This window comes from Myzus persicae, unplaced genomic scaffold (assembly GCF_001856785.1).
Source record: "Myzus persicae strain clone G006 unplaced genomic scaffold, MPER_G0061.0, whole genome shotgun sequence".
NCBI classification, from domain to species: domain Eukaryota; kingdom Metazoa; phylum Arthropoda; class Insecta; order Hemiptera; family Aphididae; genus Myzus; species Myzus persicae.
The window spans coordinates 473,864-497,970 of NW_019100913.1; the positions used below are offsets into that span (position 1 = coordinate 473,864).

The 24,107-nt window shown below is 29.0% G+C and overlaps 1 protein-coding gene across 1 annotated transcript in view; it reads right to left on the reverse strand.

Moving 5' to 3' along the window:
- Positions 1 to 10,594: 10,594 nt before the first annotated feature.
- The window catches only part of LOC111026782 (neurexin-1-like), a 235,915-nt gene continuing 222,402 nt past the window's right edge, over positions 10,595 to 24,107 (reverse strand). The window contains exons 10-26 of the mRNA XM_022304917.1: positions 22,699 to 22,806; positions 21,326 to 21,524; positions 19,554 to 19,745; positions 18,970 to 19,113; positions 18,230 to 18,444; positions 17,870 to 17,975; positions 17,625 to 17,801; positions 17,093 to 17,539; positions 16,658 to 16,816; positions 16,068 to 16,187; positions 15,508 to 15,686; positions 14,261 to 14,432; positions 13,944 to 14,188; positions 13,715 to 13,820; positions 13,248 to 13,412; positions 12,020 to 12,710; positions 10,595 to 11,446 (exon numbers count right to left, since the gene is read on the reverse strand). Coding sequence (XP_022160609.1) covers positions 11,173 to 11,446; positions 12,020 to 12,710; positions 13,248 to 13,412; positions 13,715 to 13,820; positions 13,944 to 14,188; positions 14,261 to 14,432; positions 15,508 to 15,686; positions 16,068 to 16,187; positions 16,658 to 16,816; positions 17,093 to 17,539; positions 17,625 to 17,801; positions 17,870 to 17,975; positions 18,230 to 18,444; positions 18,970 to 19,113; positions 19,554 to 19,745; positions 21,326 to 21,524; positions 22,699 to 22,806 — 3,699 coding nt within the window. The 3' untranslated portion in view covers positions 10,595 to 11,172. The remainder of the gene's footprint in view (positions 11,447 to 12,019; positions 12,711 to 13,247; positions 13,413 to 13,714; positions 13,821 to 13,943; positions 14,189 to 14,260; positions 14,433 to 15,507; positions 15,687 to 16,067; positions 16,188 to 16,657; positions 16,817 to 17,092; positions 17,540 to 17,624; positions 17,802 to 17,869; positions 17,976 to 18,229; positions 18,445 to 18,969; positions 19,114 to 19,553; positions 19,746 to 21,325; positions 21,525 to 22,698; positions 22,807 to 24,107) is intronic.

A 24,107-nucleotide genomic window follows, 5' to 3' on the forward strand; every position in this document is an offset into this window, starting at 1 on the left:
ATCCTATTAATATTTTATTAAAGGTTTATTTATTTTGTATTACATATTTTATTGTCAAAACTATTATATTATTGCATTTTACATAAGTTTATAATGTTAAAAGTAAAACAACTAGTACTACTCTTTTATCAGCCTATATCTATAAAACAAATTTCATTTGTTTCCCTCACAATTCGCAACTCTTAATCGTTAAAATTGTATTTCAACACCGCAGTTACAATCTTGCAATATTGATACTTATGTTGTGAGTTGATATCAGCATTGGAATAAAAATATATTAGTTTTAGAAACTAAATTGTATATTAGTTTTAGAAACTAAATTATATATTATTTTTACTATACATGATCTCATAATACCTACACCACACACACATAACTTACATATAAATGTACTAATTGTATATCGCACGACTATAAATATTCCAAGTATTAAAAAAATATTAATTATCATTGTGATAATAATTCTCGATCACAGTTTAAATTTTCTTAAAATTATACAAATAGGCATATTGAACCACTATCATCAACACCTAACCCAATCGACTAAAATCAGACAGAGGCGAATACTCACCTTCTAATGATGCAAATGTAACAGCTTCAATAGCATCAGCAATCCATAGTAATTTCAAAAAGAACCAATGGGAATATAACAGGAACTCCCATTTTGTCACAATGAAGTCCAGCATCTGTGGACCTTTTAGGAATCCCATGGAATGACCAAATTAATCTAAAATAACATAATAAGGTATTCCCTCTAGACCCAATAATTTAAACTGAATATTAACTAATAAGATACTATTTTATTGGGGGTCTTAAGATATGATAAGAATACATACAATTTTTTAACCACCACAAATTATTTTAATGTATTTGAGTACCTAATTAAAATGTATTATAATAATAATACAACTAATTTAAGTATGTAGGTGTGACAAAAAATCCCTAGCCAAAAACCCATAAAGGCATAATAATACACAAAGACACATTTTTAATTACATTGATACAATATCACAAATTTTAAATCATTAGAATAACATAATAATAATATTATATTTAAATTATAAATGTAGAAAGAGAATTTCACAAAAAATATTATTTTTAATAATGAATCATTATTAATGATAATTTACTTATATTAATTATTGTTTAGCAATATTTATTATCTTGTTAACTGAAATCTGACATGATATACCTACTTTCTTGTAATATATTCCTACCGGATTGGCGGGTTATGACGTGTACTTTTAAAAAATAAAAATAAACTAAGATGGTGTCATAAAGTTTTATAAAAATTATTTATGTTGAGATTTTTTTGAGTTTGATATTATGGAAGCATAATAGCATTTGATCTTATTTTGCATGTATAGATCACAACCTATGAATAGCATTTTTGACCATTCTTATGAATATATTATTAAATGAAAAAAATAATCATAGCTGTATAGTACATCTAGGACAGGGATGGCAAACATTTTGAACACTGCGTGCCCAAAATTAGTAATAACCTTTTTATTTTTTTTAGAGCGTGCCATGAAAAAAAATATAAAAATATAATATTTTGTCATACTATAATTTGATTGTATAATTAATGTATCAGTATAAAAAGGTTAGTTTAAGCTATTATAATTTATAGGTCCTATAATATTATGTATTATATAATATAAAAAAGTAAAAATTTTTTCGTGCACACAAAATCTTTTCGCGTGCCATGCATTTGCCATCTCTGGTCTAGGAGACATGGATATAAATATAGTAGGAACTATTTCAGTTGATGATGGATATTATTTAGATATGAAATCTATGTATGGTTTTAAATCTTATATTAATGTATATAACTATATACTAGGACACCTTAAACTCTAGGCATTCATGTTTATACCATATTTTTGATAAAAAATAATAAATTAATAGATAATTTTGAGTCTGGAATAATGCAAAAGAATATTATTGATCATTACTTTACAGTGTTAGCAATTACAATAAATAAACTTAATAATTGTATTTCCCATTAAGAATTTGAAACAATTAACTTTGTTAAATTAGAAAAATTATAAATTAAAGTCTGAACTATGAGTTGGGTCTTACATTGGTAATGTAAATAAATGTTGTTTTTTTCTATGAAAAATTAAATAATGCTATTTCCTAGGCAACTGGAGTTGAAAATATTAGTTGTCAGAATAAAAGATTGAAAGGTTTGATGCAACAAGGCTACTATGCTTGGCATTGCAAAAACAAAAAATCGTTAAAAAATATCCAAATAATAAAAAATTATTAAAGTACTATAAAAATAATTTTACAAAAATATTAAGATTCATCAAAATAATTTTACAAAAATATTAAGATTCATCAAAATAAATTTTTTTAAATCAAAATGTTTTATTGTCATGTCTAGGTACTCCAAAATTGACATGGGAACTAATTAAGTAAATTACAAATAGGTACTGAAATAAATTCATTGAAAGAAATAAAATGTGTATTAATAGATAACAAGGTCATAAATGCTTTAGATGAACTACACACTATCTCAAATTGTTTCAATCTGTTCTTTACTGAAATACGAAAAAATTCATTAAATAATAATACTACCTTTAATAACATGAGTGATTGCTAATTTTATGATATTTTTAATTCTAACATTTCAGAATTAGTTGATGGAGTCAAAATGCATCAACTTTCGAATTAATTTTACTATCTTATTATCATAATTGATAATCATTTTGACAGGTCTTATAATTTTAACATAAATCAATCATCTAATCAATATAATATTGTTTTAATAGTACAAACATAGACATTTACCTATTACAATAGAGTATATAGCCATATAGGTCAATTTTAATAAATGCTATCTTTAATATTCACTGGAATTAAATAATAGGAATTCAACGGGATACTTAATAAGTAGTCATATATCAAGTCTAGAAAATCCATCTGAGTTCCGAAAAACTTCTTAGATAGAGGAAATTCAATGATAGGAATTAAATGGGAAATTCACAATAGCTCCGGTGATGTTATATACTTAATATTTGAAAATCAATAATACTGAATAACAGTATACCTAGGTAGATAGTAGTTACTTAATAATGTGTAAGTACATCCCAACGATATCCCCAATAAACTATACTCATTCTCATTCAAATTAAAAGGAATCAGACACTAGATATATAATATAATATGTCAACTTATTAAAGAATTATATTGGTACTACATTAAAAATACCCATTATTTAAAAACCACTGAACCAGGCAATAATATAAAATTATATACACATACACCTAATAGTCAGCCGGCTCATGTATATTTTGCACCTACAGCATAAAGTATCAACTAAAATAGTCATACCCATTCAGCGGTGTACACAACTATTTTCAATGGAAGGGGGGGGGGGCTTACGTTAAAAAATCGTATTCATCAATACAACTTAATATTATACTGATTAACAAAAATTAATTTTTTCATAGTACAATGAATAATTTTCTAGGTTTATTTCCCAACTTGTCAATGACTTCTTCAGGAGTCATATTCTTACCAAGGTGTACCGACAACATGGTCAATCCATGTAATCTGTCCTGTGTAAATAATTATTTTTCAGTATAAAATGAAATAGGTAGTAAATATGGATAAGAAATATGATACTTCTTCTTCTGGTATTGGAATAGCAGGTAAGGGACTTCTTTTATTCTGTTTCATAAAAAAATACTCATTTATTTTTTTCATTTTAATTATTTTACAAAATTTAAAGTACCTCAAAAATTTGAACATCAAATGATTAGATTGGTAATTGAAAAATTTAGATCTTTAATAATTTTAAATTTTAAGTCTTTTTTATAAACTTATTATATATTTATTTTATTATATAAAAAAATTCCAAGGAATAGGTTTGAACACAATTGTGTGTATAACACTGTTGTACCCATTGCCAGTATTGCCTCATCACTACAGATCATACGAAGCTACAAAGCAGGTCAGGAAATTGTTGAAATCGGCTTAGTCACTAGTATTTTTTTAGACTTTGTAGCTTATGGAAACAACTTAGCACCTTACATGAGTTTTTAATGCTATCTAAGAGGTCCAGAATTTCATAGATTTCGTCGGCACAGGTAAAATAAGTACCTACATAAAATACAATAAATATATCAAAATTGTAACCTAATTTTTGTTTTATATTTTCATATGGCATAAAAACTTTTTTAATTGAAATTTATCGAAATACTTAAATATTTCAATGAAATGCACCATCATTCATCCTTACTATTCTTAAACATTAATTCTTTCCCACAATTTCTGTATGAATGCCATTAATTTCTATACATTCTTGGGAATTCCCATCAAATTATGTTCCAGAAATGTCCCATCCCTTATCCATGGCACAATCATTAGGTGTTATACCGATGTAAAATATTCTAACTAATAGTACCTAAACTATATAATGATAGGTAGGTAAGTACTAAAGTAGTTTCCTGCAAGTATTCTCTCTACTAGGTATGTAGTTTGAAAATCCTGTTGCATATGCTAATGTTATCAGTGAAATCTAGTACAGCAATAATTATAATAGTAAATAATAGCACTCAGAAATTAAATATTTTATTTAAATAGGTGCATCTGTACTTACCCATATAAAATCAATTTGTATTCCTGAAGTATTTGGCTGATGCCTAGTATCTATTGACTATTACTATAGTTAGGAAAACCTCAAGCAGCTAACTGCTTCACAAAACAATGGCTTTCTCGGAATTGTTGTATGCATTAGGTAGGTAATTTAATCAAGTATTTCACATTTCTATGATAACTAATCAACATTTTTATTAGTATAGACTTTTAACAACATAGATGTCAACATTTAAAAATCATACTGGTATTTTATCATTCATACAAATTACAAAAGCATTTTTCTAATAGATACATAAATCATATTTTTAACAGTTAATAGGTGAAAAAAGTCAAGTTCAGCATATCTCATGGTTGAATGTAATATTGTATCAATTTTAATACTTAAATAAAATTCAATATTTTAAATTAATTAATTTACGATCTCAGTGGTGGTTTTGTAACTGAAAGTTTTATAATGTATAATGTATATTATAGATTCAAAATCAAGAGATGTGCTGTTTTATTGCTTTCGTTCCATTACTACATAGACCAAATACAAATTATGCTTAAAATTAATATAGATAATAATATAGTAATATTTAAAAAAAACAACATTTAAAATAATGATACAGAATTTAATACAATTTAGCACTTAAGTTATATGATTTCTACACAAAGTATTTATGTAGGTAGAGTACTTACAAAATAAACAAAATTGTCTTATATGATATTGCATAATATGTAGATTGTAGGTATGTCCTGTATTGATGTTGGTAATTACTAATTAGTGGATTGTGATTGTTAATCTATAAACAAAAGAAGGGTGGGTTCATACAGTTTGAATGTGTTCAGCATTATATAACAGATAATATAAGTAATATAATTATGTCAAAAATTGAAAAATAAATACAGTTGGTTCATTGTTATTAATTAGAATTTTTAAATAATAATTATTATTTTTAGTAATAAATTAAAATTTTTAATTATTTACATTAAACTATAACTGTAAAAAACACAAACAAAAAGATATATCATATTACATTTTTTATGATAACAATTATAATGGGCTTAGAGTTAACTTTGAATGTATTATTTGAGTGCTAAAAAAATCATTCTGATTGTATAAGTATGGGTTTAGGGTGTTTGGATTTTTAGAATTTTTTGGAGTGTTATGACTTTATGATGTACAGTTTAAATGTAGATTGTAAATCCCACATTTTAAGTAAGTAGACCAATAGTTGGATATTATAAATGTACTTAAATGCAGAAACAGAACAGCTAATTATTTCTACAATAGGATGGAACCAAACCAGACCGTATATATCTGTCTAACTGATAACATTTTATTGATTTTTGATGACTGATTTAATGTATACGTAATTTGTATGCCACACCTTAATTTGTTATAAAGATTGTAATAAAATGGAATCTTTATTTATTAATTTTTTTGGTAGGAGAGAGCACTTAGTATTAAGTTCTAGCTTAAAGGCAGTGGACATACAAAATCATAATATTATATTAGGTATTCAAAAACACATTTCAACAAAACTAACATTATTTAATTTATCAGAAAAAGTTACTATGAAATCAAATATCCTATCAAATTTTCAATTTTCCCTACATTCATTATATTCATTTAATAATGTTGATAGTTGTTATTTATTAACAAGCAATTGAAATAGATTTGATTCACTGATAATTTAAGGTTTATTGATTTTTTTTTAATAGTTATAAAATTACAAATACGATATGATTTGGAAGAATAAAACGAGTAAAATACATTTTATCATTAAAATTACTTAAAAGACACGCATTATTTGAAGATATACCCATATAAAATGACGTATGCATAATATATGTAATAAAATTAAATATATTTAAATAGATCGTACTCCATGGATAATTTTTATTGTTGTTTCAAATTATGTTAACTGTATTGTAACTCATCATTAAAAATTATTAGTTCTAGATTTTTGAATGTAGCAATAAAACCATCAAATAATAGTTAAAATTCCTTTGAGTTAAAATTTAGTATTAAATAAATGATTGATAAAAAACACATAATTATTTCAAATAGAAAGTTTTACATCTAGTAGATTATAAAATAATTTCAACACAAATACAATATGTCTGAACCATTAGATTGATGTTAATGTAAAAATCTGACATGGATATCTTTTTAGAATACAAAAAGGTAATAATAATGGTTTAATATTTGGAATAAAAAATAAGTCATTTACGTATATAAATAATATAAGTAGGTAGAAAGTATATAAAATTATTTTAACAATATATTCGAATGGAATTTAATTATTCTAAAAAGTCACATTTTGTCAATAGATATAAATGTTCCATTAAAACATCGTTTTCATTACTAAGTAATCAAGTGTATAGGTATTGATTACGATGGTAAAATGTAAATACTTGTGTGAAATTAAATGTATCTTATCAATACACAGTTTAAACAATTATTATATTATGTAAAATTAAATAAAAAAATTAATGCTATTGACGATGCTTCATTAAACCGCGTGAAGACGTTCGAATTGTTTTTTGATCTCATTTATGTTATTATAAATAATATTATTATTGATTAATAACAATTTATTACTAGGTATTAAATTTAATTATTATCACCGTTTATATTCTATCAAAATACCAATATCAAATAGGTATCTAGGAAAATTAGTTGCTTAAGCTAAATATAAAATAAAATTGTCGCCTCGCGATCAATTTTGAGCTTAGATTTTGGGAACTACATTTTAAATGTATTAACATACATGAATACATTTGTCAATCTAGTTTTATCTACAATAAGTGAACTAACAAAACTATTATTGCGTGTAAATAACATGGTAATATTGATTAGAATTATTAATAAGTAGATACTTTATATAGCACGTCATAGATTAACAATTTTTTTGTACAAAATTTCAACTATATAACGAATAATCTACATTTTTTTAAAAATTATCTTATATTCTTAATATTTATTATTTACACATTATACATATAACGAGAAAATGCTATTGTTACAGACTAACGACAAAAGTTAGTTTGTGTCATTTTCAAGTCCGTTAATTAGTAATATTATATCCTCACAATTGATTCCGTACACATAAGTTTGGTAATCAATAATAATAAAAACAATATAGTTAATAATTACAACTGTAGGATACATTACATAGCTAAATTCAAGGATGAGACCTAATATTTTCTGGTCTGTAATTTATTAACTAGGCACTGAAATATACTCCGATATTCATTTATGTAGTTATGTGTGTTCGGTATTAGTTTAACTGGTTAATTAGTTAGGTAGGTATTATACCAGTCAAGTAAAACATAGGATATAATCATTATTTTCAATTGATATGTGATTGTTCATTAACGAGTGTAAAGATTAAAATGGAGGAAGTCTATGCACGAGGAATTCTAAATTTGTAATCCAATATTTTCAACTACCTACGTCGGTACCTAAGTGAGTACAAATAATATAAAACGACAATTTAGATATTACATCCTATTTGAAAAATTAAACTTCAACACTTTTCAAATAAATTTGTGTTACATTTTCGTATGTGTCATGTGATAACTTACAACTAATAATATATATATATATTATTATAATACATGTTTACTTATGGTTATAGTACCTACATATCTGTTATTTTATATTTATCATGTCACAGTATTATACAATTTCAAATATCTACACGGTGATTTCAAATTTGTACCTATTCTTTTACAGTTGTCTTTTGTCTATTTTAAATTTTAATCAACAATATGGATATTTGTTTAGAATTTTATGAAGAACGAGTTATCTTCGAAAACATCCATGTATTAGAAATGTGTAAAATCTTAAAAAAATGTTTAAGTTTCAAAACATGTACTTTTTGTTTATATTTAGGCTATGAGCTAACTTGTAGCAATATTGAATATTGATGGAAACTATTGTATTACTTATTGGACATAGGTACACCATATACACAATACATATTCACACACTCTATACCTATACACATTTCCTATAGGTCAATTTTTGGAAATCCTACGATGTTACAATTTACAATCAAACAGGTAATATGGAAATATAGAAACAATATTATGAGACAATTTAAAAGAGTGTGTGATATAAAAAAAAGAAAATGTTGATGACGTGGTAGGTTGAAGTTACCCACGAAGGGTTCTTTCTAAGTTTTCAATTTAATAATACTACCAATAATAATACTATATATTTAGAGTAAATTATAGATGTCAGGTGATGCCCTTAGAAACATAAACTCGAACTATAGGTACCATAGTGTTTTGAATTTGAAGTTTCTGTCATCCTTAATAAAATGCTTATGATGGATCATACTCGATTACAATTTGGCTATGGTAGATTAAACAAGGAATAATATAATAACAATAACTCATCTCATATTCATTTAACCTAATGATATAACATTTTATAATGATAGTAGTGCCTAGTAGTTAAAGTAGTTGAAAAGTACGTTACACCAGAATTTATTGTATCTGTTATGCTGAATAGTTGAGAGAATTGGTATGCAGTTGATCAGTAAATTACGGTAATGATGGGCACCACAGAAAATGAAAAATAGCAGAGGCGAAGAAATCACCATGGGCAGCCATAGTCCGCAAATCGATGATAAACCGACGCCAAGGTGCACAACCGATACTTGTAAATTATTGTAATAATAGTAGGTATGTGTAATTTTGTAAGCTGTAGTTGTAATTTTACTTAAGTACTTGGTATTATTGTAAATAATGTATTACGTTATGTAAATAGATAATGGCAGCCCGACAGGATAGCAAAGCATAGTCCTCAACCAGGTCGAAGGTTCAGGATAAGTAAAAAGTAGTAGTATTGATGACTATATTTTGAGTTATTTTTAAATACCTTCATAAAAAATTAATGATTACAATTATTGTCTCATCCTTGAAACGTAAAATCGAAAAAAAATCCATCGAAATCGATATTCGCGGATTTGTATTGAAGAATATGCGTAGGTACATGTATAACATAGCTATTTAATAATACGGTATACTTAATACTAGTAGTAAAACAGAGAGCAAATATAAAAATGTTAATAAAACATCAATGCGCTGCCGTACTGATATATCCATAAAGTTGAATAGTAAAATGGAACTTTCTCAGCACGTCCCGTGCGTCGTAATAAATTAATGTTAGGATGTTTATGACTTTTAATATTTTTATCTCTTAGTCGTGTACATTGCAGTTAAAATTGTAAATCTGTTTGGTATGGCAGGAAAGTTGAATTAAATTTAATTTTGCATATTTTTAGTTGTAGATGCATTTTTGTAAGATTGTGTACATAGTATAATATATATTTTTTACATTTTAGATATAACAGAAGATTATTTAATACAATACGTCATACATTCACTTACATACAGCCGCTGGTAACGCCCATTATAGGCCATATAGGTAGGTATGCTGTAAGATGGTAAAACTTACACAGTTATTCGAGCGTTCAATGTGTATGGCGTAATCACCACGTGAATTATTAAAAATGTGTATTGTGTATTATATTTTGAATGAATATTAACGCAGTTTATAATGTCATATTTTAATGTGTTAAGAGTAGGTCGTACCAGATGTTCCAATATACTTTGATATATTTTGATTATGTTTAAACAATTTTTGTAGGGTTTTCAGGGCCATAAACATCCTGACACTTGTCATAATAATATTAATAAAATATAACCGATTGGTAGGTACCTGGGTAGATAATATGGTACCTAATATGTACACCGTAGAGGATGGAAGAATAATGACACAAATAGTATTGGGTGAAAAAAAAAGTACATTACAAATAAAAATTACACGCGTCTAATATTAATTAGTATAATAATATGTATAATATAATCCGATCGCACGGCCAAGCGAATTATTTGAAATATTTAAAAACCAATCAGCACAGTCACTATCATAATTTAGTCTTACTAACGATTTTTGACGTGGTCGACGGATGATATTGTTTCGATCGTCGCGTAAATTACAATACCCATTAGGCTATATATATATATTATAAATTATTATGCAATACATATTAAGTAGAGAATATAACAAATCTAATAATATAACCATACTCCATAAACAATATTTTATCGTAAATAATCGTTTAACGATATTATAAAGTATCACATGGTTCAGAACTAGTTGGCTGGTTTAAAGGTCCATCGGTAGGTACCAGTAAAACGCGCATGGTTTAATGTCACGGTCGCAAGTGGTACATATATTATATACCACGTGCGGTTAACGTTACCAATGCAAACACGGTCCGTTTCCGTCGTCGCGCCTCGTGAAACATAATATTTACATCGGCTATACCTTTGCCTCTATATTATGTACCTATACTATTATGTACATTTATAAATCACACAGTAATAATAATAATATAAAGTAGGTACCCAAATGATAACGTTATCGTACACTTATATACACAATACTAAATCGTAGGTATAATAATATTTGGGCGTATTATTATCGTTATTGTTTTCCGAGCAGTGCCGTATGGGTACGGCGGTGAGCGTACGGCACGTGTACGCCTGGCCGCCTCACACGTACCACTCCTTGACGTCCTGTCTCTTCTTGGGCTTGTTGCTCACTCCGACGATGCCGCCGACGCCACCTCCGCCACTGTGCGGCCTGAAGTTGTTGTGTGCGTACGTGGGCGACGACTGCGCTGACGACGGATAGTTGCCCGGCGACAGCAGGTTGGCCTGCTGCTGGTGATGGAGATGCTGCTGTTGCTGCTGATGGCACAAGCCACCCCTGTCCGAGCCCTGGTCCACGGGCGCGCCGTAAGCTTTGGGCATTTCGATCTTGTACCTGCGATTAATGCAATATATTAATAAATAGTAGTTTATGTATTGAAAATAGAAATGACTAGATGTACAGAATAGCCAAATCCCAATGTAATAGGTAAATAACGTCATGATTATAATACCACTATACCAGACAACCGTCCGACGGCGAAACGTCTGAGTTAAATTTAAAATTCAACATTTCAACGTGCCACAACAGCATATCCGTTGTGCATATTAAATCAATGTACAATAGCATACTCTCAATTTATTTGTGTTGTTTCATAAAGATATACCAATATTAGAGATCAGGTATCAAAAATGTTTTTAAATTTAAGAAAAAACATCACTTGCAAAACAACAATCCAACGATTGCGCAGTCGTACGTTTTTGAAAATATATTATTACTCCTCTGGAACGCGAAAGGTCTTTGCGTATTATACACACACCCCGTTCCTAATCACTTCATATTCACTTTTAGCAACACAGCTGAGTACTGGAATAATCAATGTTTTTATAAAAGTTAAGCCAACATAATAGGCATCTACCACTCAACATTGTACTGTGTTACTCTTTCGTCTTAATAATATTGCAATACCTGTTCGTGTCGGTCCTGTACTTGACCTTGAGCACGAGCAGTATGATGAGCACTATGATGATGAGCGTGGCCGCCGTGACGAGCACTACGAACGCCGTGCTCTCGGCCGCCTTAGTGTTGATCGGCGGTTCGGCATGCTTGGGCGGAGTCGGTTTGGCCGCCGGCGGGAAATGCTCGCCGCCGAACACCACGTTTGGCGTGGTCATCATCGTCTCGCCGTCGCGCTCGTCGTAACCGCCACCGTAACGGTTGCCACCGCCGTATTCGTAACCACCGCCGCCGCCGCCCGATTTCACGTTCGTATGCTTGTCGCCGTCGAAGAATGTCGAGTGCGTCGAGGTACTGGTAGTGCTTGTGGTAATGACCACAGTTCCGGTGCCTGCGCTGGTTGACTTTTCGTTGCCGCCGGATGACGACACGCCGGCCGAACTGCTCGTGTTCGTCACCGCGGTCGCGGTCGCGGTTACCGCTGTACCGGGCAATCTAGAGTGCGTGGCCGTTTTTGTCGCTGTGGTCGAGGGAGCCGAAGACCAGTATGGCTCCGTTTGATTGGTGACCGGGACAGCGGTACTCGCCGTGGCCGCTGCACCAGTCTTGTTCGCCGACTTCTGTTCCACCCCAGCGGATCGGTTGACAGACGTTGTCGTCCAGTTGGTAGCTCCGTTGAACGTCGTCACCACCGGATGTGAACCTGAATGAAACAATATCACGATTGTTACATGTCCGACGTATTAATTTATACCATTATCATTAGATTAGTATTTCGTATATTATTGTTTATTATTCTATCGGTGACTGCAACTTTGGTAGATATACTATACTTTTCTTGGCAATTATTTATGATTAGTATAGGTACCCGCCAACATAGATCAGCTAGATATAGATTCGTTATAAGTTGAGGTAAGTGGTTAAAATGAAATAAAAAACTCATAGTTGGTTTTATCATTTAGTGACGCATATTTTATATCGGATGTATTAGTTATAAATAATAATATTTATTCTTCTTTTCGGAAAGTGCAGTTTAATTTAAAATATTATATATATGTATATATTGTTATGATATTTAAATGTCGAATGTACGATTAAATATTTTTAAATTTGTTTAAACGTCTATAGGTGGTTTCTTAATATTTTATTATCTACCTGCTTATGATTACCAACTTAACTCTGATCAATAAATATATTGTGATACACAGTTATTACATTAATGTATTAAAAAGTTTTATACTTTTAATTGTAGTGGCTGAATCGTCAGTAGAAGAAGTAGGGCCAAATCCAGAACCCGTTATACAATCTGTTTCTTCGTCATCACACGCTCCAGGGACTTCAGTTACTAATGATGGAGGTGGTACAACTGTAGGAGGTACATAGACGGGTGTAATCAAGTCGTCTCCTGTATTGAAAAAGGAATACAAATATTATAATATTTTATCAATGTTTTAAGTATTACTTATTTATTCCAAAACCAATTTCTTAATTCGTTGAAAATATTTCAAAGTTGATTACTATAATATTTTACAAGTTTCAAAAATATAAACTAAATAATTATAATTTCAACCAAAAGTATAAATATGAAGTTGCATTAGTTTAAAATAGGAAGGAAATATGAATTTTATTAAACTAAAGTTATATCCATGAATTTATTGATCCTAATCCAATTATTTTCTACATGAATAAGTAGTTATAATTACTCACCAGACCCAACATCAAATGTTACAGTGCATTGGTCTTCATCGTCGTGGTTACAACCAGATCCTGCTCCAGAGTACACCAAGTCGTCCATTACCCCTGATGCTGGTGTCTAAGTATTTAAATTTGAGATATTTTTAAGTGAATAAGATTACAAATATTCGTTACCTAATCATTATTATGAAGCCTATATATTTTTTTAATAATAAATATAAATTTAAATCTTTTAATTAACCTGTTGCATGGTATCCAGTAGAGAGTGTTCGTTCAGCCTGTCCAAAATTGATGATAACTGTTGAGCATCTCCTTTGCTGGTCGTTCTTGGATCTCTGTTGGCCGTCAAGTCAAACACCCTGAGGCCATTGAAGACCAACCCCACCATAACCCCTTCGAACGCGTTTTCAATACGCTGTTTAGTTTTATTCCACCGACCACCAACTTGAATTGTTGACTGCCTATTGAAAACGCTGAGTTGGTGTCCTGCAAACAGTTTTATGGTTTTCCTGTGTATTATACTGTCTTGTTCAGTTTAGATAAAGTAGCAATGCATACCTGAAGGGTACAGAGTTTGCATACTGTTATCGTCCACCTGCAAAGTCGAGTTTGGCCCCGACCGTACAAATCTGACTAAATGATAGGAATTGTCGTTCACTATGACATTTGCCTCACCGATAGGATGGTCATTAGTCCCAACGTTGTAAATTACTACAATGTGTCCATTTACCTTTTTGGAATAAAAGAAAAACATGTTAGTACACGAAGTATAAAACATACTTGTATATGTATTGGTAACTACTTATAAAACCAAATCACACTTGTTGATGCAGTTTATCAAACGATTACGTATAAAATAAAAATAATAAATTCATTGTCATGAGAATCATACTTCTATACTGTAACCGTAAGAGTTCAACATGCATAATAATCTAATATGTAATACAAATTCAATGTTCAATACGTTTCATTGTTAATCAAAAATTGGTTGAATTTCCCGCCATGAAACTTTATACAACTTATGAACTTGTGAATTTTATTATTCATAAAAAAGTTCAATAAACGTAATTTACAAATTTATCCACACATAATATTGTCATTAATAAAGTTTACAAGGTGTTTGGAGCATAAATCTGTGTTACAAAAAGTAAAATTTAGCAGGTAGTTGAAAGACGGAAAACTTTCTCTTAATATACGTTAAAGAAAGTTAAATTCTTATTTCGAAATCTGAAAATAGTTTTTAATAATTTCGTGTATAAATATTAAAACAAAAATTTATTTTTAAAGAAAATAAATAAATAGCTTATTTAACAGTTTTAGTCAAACCAAAAAAGTGTGTTAGATATTTAATTATTTGATCGTTATGTAACCATAGAATCTTATGCTTAGGTGCTATTATATACTATTGTAGAGTATTATCGTAATTTGAAAACGATACAACTTTTTTTTAATGTTGTTAAAAACAACTGTAGATTCCAATAAGATTATTTTATAAATTGTGAATCGAATATTTTAAATATGTGCAGTGATTTTTTTTTGAAAAAAAATATCACAAATATGAACCATAATTTAATCTTTTTAATAGATTTTTGTATTATGAAAGATGGTGGAAAAATAATTCAAAACAAACTTTTCAACGGATTAAAGTTTACGAATTACTTATAACTAAACTTTTATACATTTTGTACCTATTTAATATTGAAAAACAACTAAATGTACTAAAAATAATATTCATAATATTATAATTTATAGTTAAACTATTCAATAATTTTATCCTATTAAGTAATAATATGAATATAGGTTACCATTTCAAGCTGTAGATAATCACCAGAAGTGCCACTTTCTACACGAAACAGCACACCACTGGACTTGGTCGTTATGAAACCCAAAGCCAAAAGGTCGTTTTGCATATCTGGTTGGCGTCCGTCGGGGAAAGCATATGTCACAAGACCTCCGTCAGGGCCAAAATCATAGGAAATAGAAGCTGAAAAGACATAAATAATTATTTTTATTTCCAATTTTACTGTATAAATATTACACGAACATTTGGTACAATATTATAATATAAAGCAGGAATCAAACTTAAGTCGGATTCACAGGTACGTAGTGTGTCGTGTCGTGCGACGACGTGATAAGTGATAACTATGATTACAATTATTGGTAACCAATATTGTTTAAAATATGAGTTGTACACAATTATTAGTATGCTCGGTTACAATACGTCACAATACGATTTGATTGACACGACACGATACGACACGATACACTATATAATATGTAAAAGCGTACCACAATTATAATTTTGGGTAATTAAAAATAAAATCTAAAGTCTGAATCATATTTTGAATATTAGATTTCTACGTACGTTCAGAACACGTCGGTCCAACGAATGCAGTCATGTCGCAATCGCACGAATATGAATTCCACTGTTCCACGCATGTCCCATGGTTATCACACATGTCTTGCGTGCACATTTTGCTGAGTCCTTAGTCATAAATCGGAGAGTCAAATAACAATATTGAATAGTATAAAATATAATGTGGTAATATATTTTTGTTAAAATTCTGTGTAGGCCAATATTTCCCAACCCATGATTTGGGCAATGATTAATTGTAGGTGGGGGCCAGAGGGGGGTAATATCCCCCTGGGTCTCAGATATTTGTATATTAGAATTATATAAATCGTATTTATTTCGGAATCCTGGCAAACAAGGGGTGATATAAATACTGTGTTTGGGTCACAAAATTATTTTGATGGGTCACCAGCATAAAATATTATGTATATTATGTATAAGATAACAATAATTATATAATTTTATTTCTACCCACATATTACAGTGAAATAATACAACAACACCTTTATTGATGGGTCGTTGGTAAAATAAGGATCTAATAGTGGGTCACCAATCACAGTATCAAAAATGTTAGTTCCGGTATAGATTATTCAGGAACTTACCGTCACAACCCACGGTGATGAGTGTGCTGGGTATGGTAGCGTTCTCTACCATGTCCGGAGATTCCCCATTGTATTCTAGTCCTGACATGCATCCCTCAAACCCGTGTCTCGAGTGTATGTGCTTTGACTGACGTTTATGCAATTCTTTAGGTACGCCACCTGTAAAAATTCGTCATATTTTTTTAAAGATATATTCATTGTATAGGTACTATTTAAAAAAAATTGTATATATTATAAGCATGACTTTTGTGAAAGGTTAGCAAAATGTCGCCGATGGCGAATAGTTTTGTCAATGGAGTATTATACTATTATATAGGATGTGATTTGCTTACAAAAAAAAATATAAAAAGTATTACTTTAAAAATTACAATTTTAAACAAAGGATGTTTATTAGATTTACTATATCGAAAAAAATTAACAACAAATCGAACTCACCAACATAAAACATCCCGTTTAATTGTATGTTGTGTGGTCTAGAGATGGTTGTAGTTGACGCCACCTGATCGTCAATAAGTAGACAAAACATAGTAGCCGATATTTGTAACAAGTGCACCGAATGCCAGTAGTTGTCACTGTAACTGTTTTTCGAAGAGTCACGAAGTCGAACCACGTGCGTGCCTGAACGAATGTTGATAAGTATGTGGCCGTTTATCAGTTCGGCAAGTGCAAAGTCGTTGTGCTTTCCACCGTTGTAGAAAAACAATCCGGATGTGTGCTTAGTTTTAAATCGATAGTAAACTTCCATTCTGGAGTAGGCTTTTAATGGTGGCAACCCTATGAACGTATTCTTGGATAGGAACGTGACCGTATGCACCAACGAAGGTGGTTTTTCTTGTTTTTGGTATTTGGAGGTCATGTGTACTTTGGGCAAGTCTTCCGAAACTGAAAATAAAAATAACGCTATTGAGAATATTTCCTTTAATATTTTAATCTCAATACTCAGTCTAGATTGCAAATAGAAACTTACAGCCTTTGGTTGAAATTTTTGCGAGATCAAAATAATTAATTTTGTTAAGTATAAACTGTTGGATGCTGCCGATAAAGCTTGGTAGGTTTGCTAAGGCTTCTGGATCCTTAGGAGGCGTTCCACCAACTAATAAACCTTGCCATCTAAGTGTTATTTTATCTTCCATATCGGAGTCATCTTAAAAAAAAAATATGGTATTAGAAATCACTGTTCAAATAACATTAAATGGTAATATTAGTAATTACTTTTAACAGTGACATTGTCCACTTTCAAACGAATTTCGTGCGCCCTTCTAATATAGTGCACCGAATGCCAGTTATTATCGTCTAAATGAGATCCACATAGGACCACCTAAATAATGGAAAATAAATGGTTTTTTAGTTTGTTTTACGTTTCATTAACATTTCAAACTAAAAATGTACTCCACTTTAAACTATCTAAATCTTAAATCAACAGTTTTTTTTTTATTTTACGTTGTATTTAAATTATTGTATGAGTACATTATAGAAATTATTACTAAAATGTAATAATACGATTTGTACTTAGAATCAGGAGTTTTATAATATTTTTAAAATCAAATTGTATTTATAAAAAATAATTAATACCTTTTCTTTGTCACCGATTTTTAAGGCTAATCTAATTTTTCCAACTATTAATGCGATTTCTAGCCTGTCCCACGAACTGTCAAAAGTCTTCATTAACACTGCCAACGGTCTATTTGTTTTGAATCGAAAATACATGTCTTCAACTTGAGTTGTCATCTTTTCCGGCATTATTGCTTGTACGTATTGTGTTCCGTTAAAACTGTACATGGACGATTCTGTAGAGATAAAAATTTGAATTTTACTATTGAATTATTTATGTTTTTCGTTTATAGGTACTCTTGATGTTTTTAAACATAATACACTGAAATAAACCTCATATAATATGAAATGCATTTTATTTTATAGGTAATTTAAAAAAAAAAAAATGAAATAAATGATAAATATAAATAAGATACTTTAATGATTACGGCGCATGTTATCAAACTTTCAAAACATTTTTAAAATAATTTAGAATCCCACAGTATTATTTTCTTTTTATGGTATTAAGCATTATAATAATCAAGAAATGCTGTTGTGGGTGGCGGACTGCAATTTTATTCATTAAGTTCTAAAGAACGAAGAGCACCTAGATATACTAAATAATATATAAATGGATAATGTAGGTATTGTAATAAGTTTGTTTAATGTTCAATCCCAATTATCAAACTTTTATCGTCAATGAGATTAACTTATTTCGTTGTCCGAACTTCAACTCAAATGTAAGTATTATAAAGTATTATTGGTTTAATATTTAGCATTACCTTTCATGCAAGTGGCCCCGGCGTATTCGGTATTTGAACAGTCACATATCACGCGGTTCCAGCCTTCGTGACAAATTCCTCCATTGTAACAAGTGTCTGATTTGCAACTGTTTGTAGATTCAGGGCAATGCGGAGTTACGGACACTATTGACATAATTTTCAGAGTTGAAAAATGTTGAAAAAGTTCAAATATTTTTAAAATAATATATTGAACGGTTTTGTCGTACATCACAATATTATGATATAGACTAAAAGATCTATACATGACGTGTTCATTAGATTTATTTGTACAACATTAAATCACTGTTCGAAAATGGTATTTTAACCACTAACACGTTTTCACTACTTAATGTTATTAAATTATTTGAAGAGTTAGGTATACATTTTTGGAAATCTGTAAGACGGTTTTATAGTTTACTGATTATCTTCTATCTTCCTCGAAGGAATCTCACTAACGTATAATACGGACACTATAATATTTATTATTTTGGGTACACTAGTTTGATCTCGTCAGTTCAATATATTATTTTTTCCCCCACAATACCAGTAGATAATTTGCCTTTATTTGGCTCATTAAACAATACCATGGTCCTGTTCTAGAGACGAGCTGACCAAATTGATTGCTACACCGTCCAGGACGAGGTCACGAACGCATCCAACGAATCCCGTTTCCAAAGACAGTGTCCACACGCCAGGTGGTATCTTTTTGTGGTATACTGCCCGACCACCAAATCCCAGCATGATGCCGTTTTGTAGGTGTAACTGATTAGAATCGCCTGAAAATGCAGTTAATAATTACTGATAAATTTTTCAAAAACGATGACCTATTGTTGGAGTGTTGATAAAATGTATTATTGTAACTTGTAAGTCATAATAGTTAGGGCTTAGAATTTTTTTTTTTCGTACACGGGTACATGGTGGTACATCCTAAACGATTTGATTATTTAGCTAAAATTGTGTTTTAACAATACTACATGCGTTTAAATATCTGATTTTTATATTGGATTTTTGATATAAGGGTATTTTTTTGGTCATTTATTCATGTAATTGCTTACGAAATTTTAATAACTTCGAGAAAAAACATAACTTTTATTCGTTTATAATTGTCATATTTTACAAAAAAAAATTAATAATTTTTATTAAATTTTTGAACTATTAACATGACAAATTATTTGTATTTATTTAACATCACACATAAGTATTGATAAACTTATTCATAATTATAGAACTATTATACTACCTATTAATTTGGTTTTATCTTTTTGTTTAATGCCAGCATTTGATTTCTCAAATTAAATGCATTAACTTAAATAAAATAAAATAAAACAAAATTAATCTTGCTATTTATATGATTTTTAAATTTGTCGAAACGTTTAGGTCGTATTTGTATTTTTTTTTAAGGTCATTTACTTTTGAGCACTAGTCAAACTATTAGTTAAATATATTTAAACAAAACTTTATACTCAATGTATGTTACGCAGTATGCCATGTGATATGGTAAACCTTTACGCTTGTAAGCACGATACGCGTTATGTTCGCTATATAAATGCAAAACAACTATGTAAAATTTAAACGATACGATTTCGGATATTTTTTAAGGTCAGGTAGAAACATTAGAAAAGTTTTTTCGTGATATCCGAACATAAACCGCTAAATTAAAATGTCTACAGTTAAAAGTCTAACGTAACAAATAATTATATATTTTATTTTATTGTTGTGTCAATACTCTACTGTGTATTAGCAACACTGTATAAAAGAATCTAGTGGCGGCTTGAACTCTTCTTTTATTGACAAATAAAATACCATTGTACAGTTTAGAAAACTGAAACCCAAAATCCACAACTACGTCATCGCATATTTGTAAAATATTTCAGTGCAAAGTTAATTGCATCGGTATTCATATTATTAGACACGTATTATAATTATTTATTATATTAATATGCATTTATAAAAACAGCTTTTTAAACTGCAAGAAGAATGTCCCTCATGTTCAGTGGTTAAAGCAACCTACCATAAAATTGCAAGCAAATTTTAAGGTGAACTAACTTAAACTAAGGTCTTAGGCCTAACTTTATTCTCAAAAATAGTTTTTTTTTAAAACAAGTGGTATAAAAATGGTTTTAAATATCAGTAAGTGATGTGCATAACTCATTTTTTTTTATATAAATTACAATAATATAAATTATAATGAACAATAAATATTGTATAATTTATGATTAAAGTAAAGTTATAGTTAAGTGGAGGTGGGAGAAGACCTAATGGATTTGTGATCAACCTCTGACGAAAAACACTTAACGAACAATAATGCTAATATTTTAGTAAATTAAATATTTTTATATTGTGATATGCATCTTACCATTTGTCGTGAAATCTGAAGAGTAATCGTCTACGGTGCAGTGTATATCTCTGTCATTACGCCATATCGAAAATTCGTGCCATTGACCGTCGTTGACTTTAGTCTTTTCCGAACTCACTTCAGCACGAGTGCCGCCAGCGCCCAAATCCAAATACACGTAAAGTCGTCCGTCAACCATTTCAACCGCATAAATACCAGACTAGAAATAAATTAAATTTAAAATCACCAGAATGGCATACTAAAATATATCGTAAGAATCACATTATTTTTAAATATTTGTTATTAAAATATTTGATTAAAAACTTAAAAGTTAAAAATGTATTATTGGTAAACAATTTTTATCACGATGAAGTTTGTGGTCACTCGATAATTATGTATTTTTAGGATGTTTGTTTAATAGATATCTTTTAAATACTTGAGACAATTTAAGTTGGTCTATATAACTTTTATATTAGTTATTAACCTAAGTATAATATTTAGTCTGAAAACTTCAAAAAACTTTGTTAATATTTTTCAACCTATACTTATAAAAAACCATTTTAATATAAAATATAAGTTTTATATTGGTTGCGATCGTAATAATTACGGTTTAAATAAAATATTAGTCATTATTCAGAAAAAGAGTTACGAAATAAATAGCTAAACAAGCATTATTATATAATATAATTTGTTACAGACGTTAATGTAATACAATTTTAAAACAAAAATTGATTTAATAGACTGCTGACAACTGATAAACATTTGACAAACAAAATTGAGCTAAACTCTAAAATGTTTCAATACATGAAATATTATTATATTCGTTTTACCGTGTACTTACCTATTTTAAAAAGTTTAAATACAAAATATAAAATCAGTTACATATTTATGGTTATAATGCGTATTTGTTGAGTTTAATCCATTTCAGATTATATATTAAGATCACAAAGAATAGTGCTAATTTACTTGTGGAGTAGGTAATTTACGTAATTGTCTATGTATATTGTATAGTAGTAGTACCTATACAAATACTCATTATAAATTACATAATTTTACTGTAGGTAATAACAAAGTATCTTGTTCTGATAGATATTGTTATTGTTCTTATGCACTAATCGGCCAATAAGAACATAATATTGTATTATAGTTGCATTGTATCAAATGTAAAATATATTTATTTTTATTGATCTTAAGCATCGGCAATTACAGCCATTTTAGTATGGTTACGATTGGTTGAAGAAAATGTGTACGTGGGGCGAGAATTTTAGTAACAATGATAATTAATTGATTTTAATAAAAAAAAATATAAATTTATAGAGTTTATTAAAATATATACATTTTAACTATGTTATGTATTTCTGTTTGGACATTATCAAATATTTAAATTTACTTACAGTATGTTCAGTTTGACCTCTGCTGAAAAATAAAAGACCATCTGGCTCGTTGGTCCGAAACTTTACTGAAATCGAACCACTAGTCGTACCGTCCCAATTAGGCAACATCTGAAATCAAACATAAATATCAAACTATAGTATAAGGCGATGATGTAAATAATATATAAACGTAAACAAATTTTAAGTACACTATATTGATTTTGTACGCAGTTAAAATAACTTAACTTGTACAGAAATTCGCATATGCGTCTATATATAGTACCTACACAAATACTCACTACAAATGACATGTTATTTAATTTAGATAGGTAGGTATCTACTTAATAATTTATCATCTAATTATACGTACAAAAAAATATATTGCTTTACAACGGGATTTTAACAATTATCAATACTTTTTATATTATGCTTTTATAAAACAATACTCTTTTTTCATTAGCCAAATTTTTTATTTATTGCAGTATGCATTTGTTGAACTAATTATTTGAATCGTCATTATATTTTAAGAATAAAAAAAAATTATATTAAACATCATAAACGTAATATTGTCATAGGTATTTTGTATTGTTATACACTTCTAGAAATACAACAAGTGCATAGATATTTGTTATAAAATTACGAAGTAGGTTCATTTAATTTTTAAATATTTCATATTAAATTTTCTATAATTTATAATTTTATCACAATCATTACGAATTGTAAAATCTATAATAAAGGTTGTTGGTGAATGAAACGCAGTTGCTTAACCTTCTTCATATTTAAATAATTTAATACAGTGCAAGAAGTATATTAACGACAATTATAAGCATTATAAGCTTGTGTGTCTAAATGTAATTAAAACAAATATAAATCTTTTGCATAATTATATTAGTTATTTAAAAAATAATAAACATCTTATGACTATGATTACAATTATTCATTAATATGATGATTATCGTTTCCATTTTTTTTTCATTTTCGGTTTATTATTATATCATTTTGAGGAATGAGTTAAGGTATTACTGCTTTAATTTACTATTCAATATTCACCTGTACCCAAATACATTATAGGGTTCTTGGTGTCAATGCAAGTTATTTTTATATTATTATTGCTCCTAAAACACAACAGCGAAAAAGGTGTTTCTTATTTGATTATTATTGTGTTTTCTTTTTTAAACGGCTACCTAGGTGCAAATATTTTTTTAATTCGTATTTTTGAACAAAACTATGGATTTATAACGTATGTTGAAAAATATCTAAAATTAATTTGGTTATTTGAACTGAAGAAAAAAAGTAAAAGAAAAACAATTTTGTATCGACTAATTTACTGCTACTTATGTTTTGAAAAATATTTGGATTCAATCATGTATTGATAAATACATACAATTATTATGCATTCTGTGACATAAAGTATAATTTTTGATCAATTT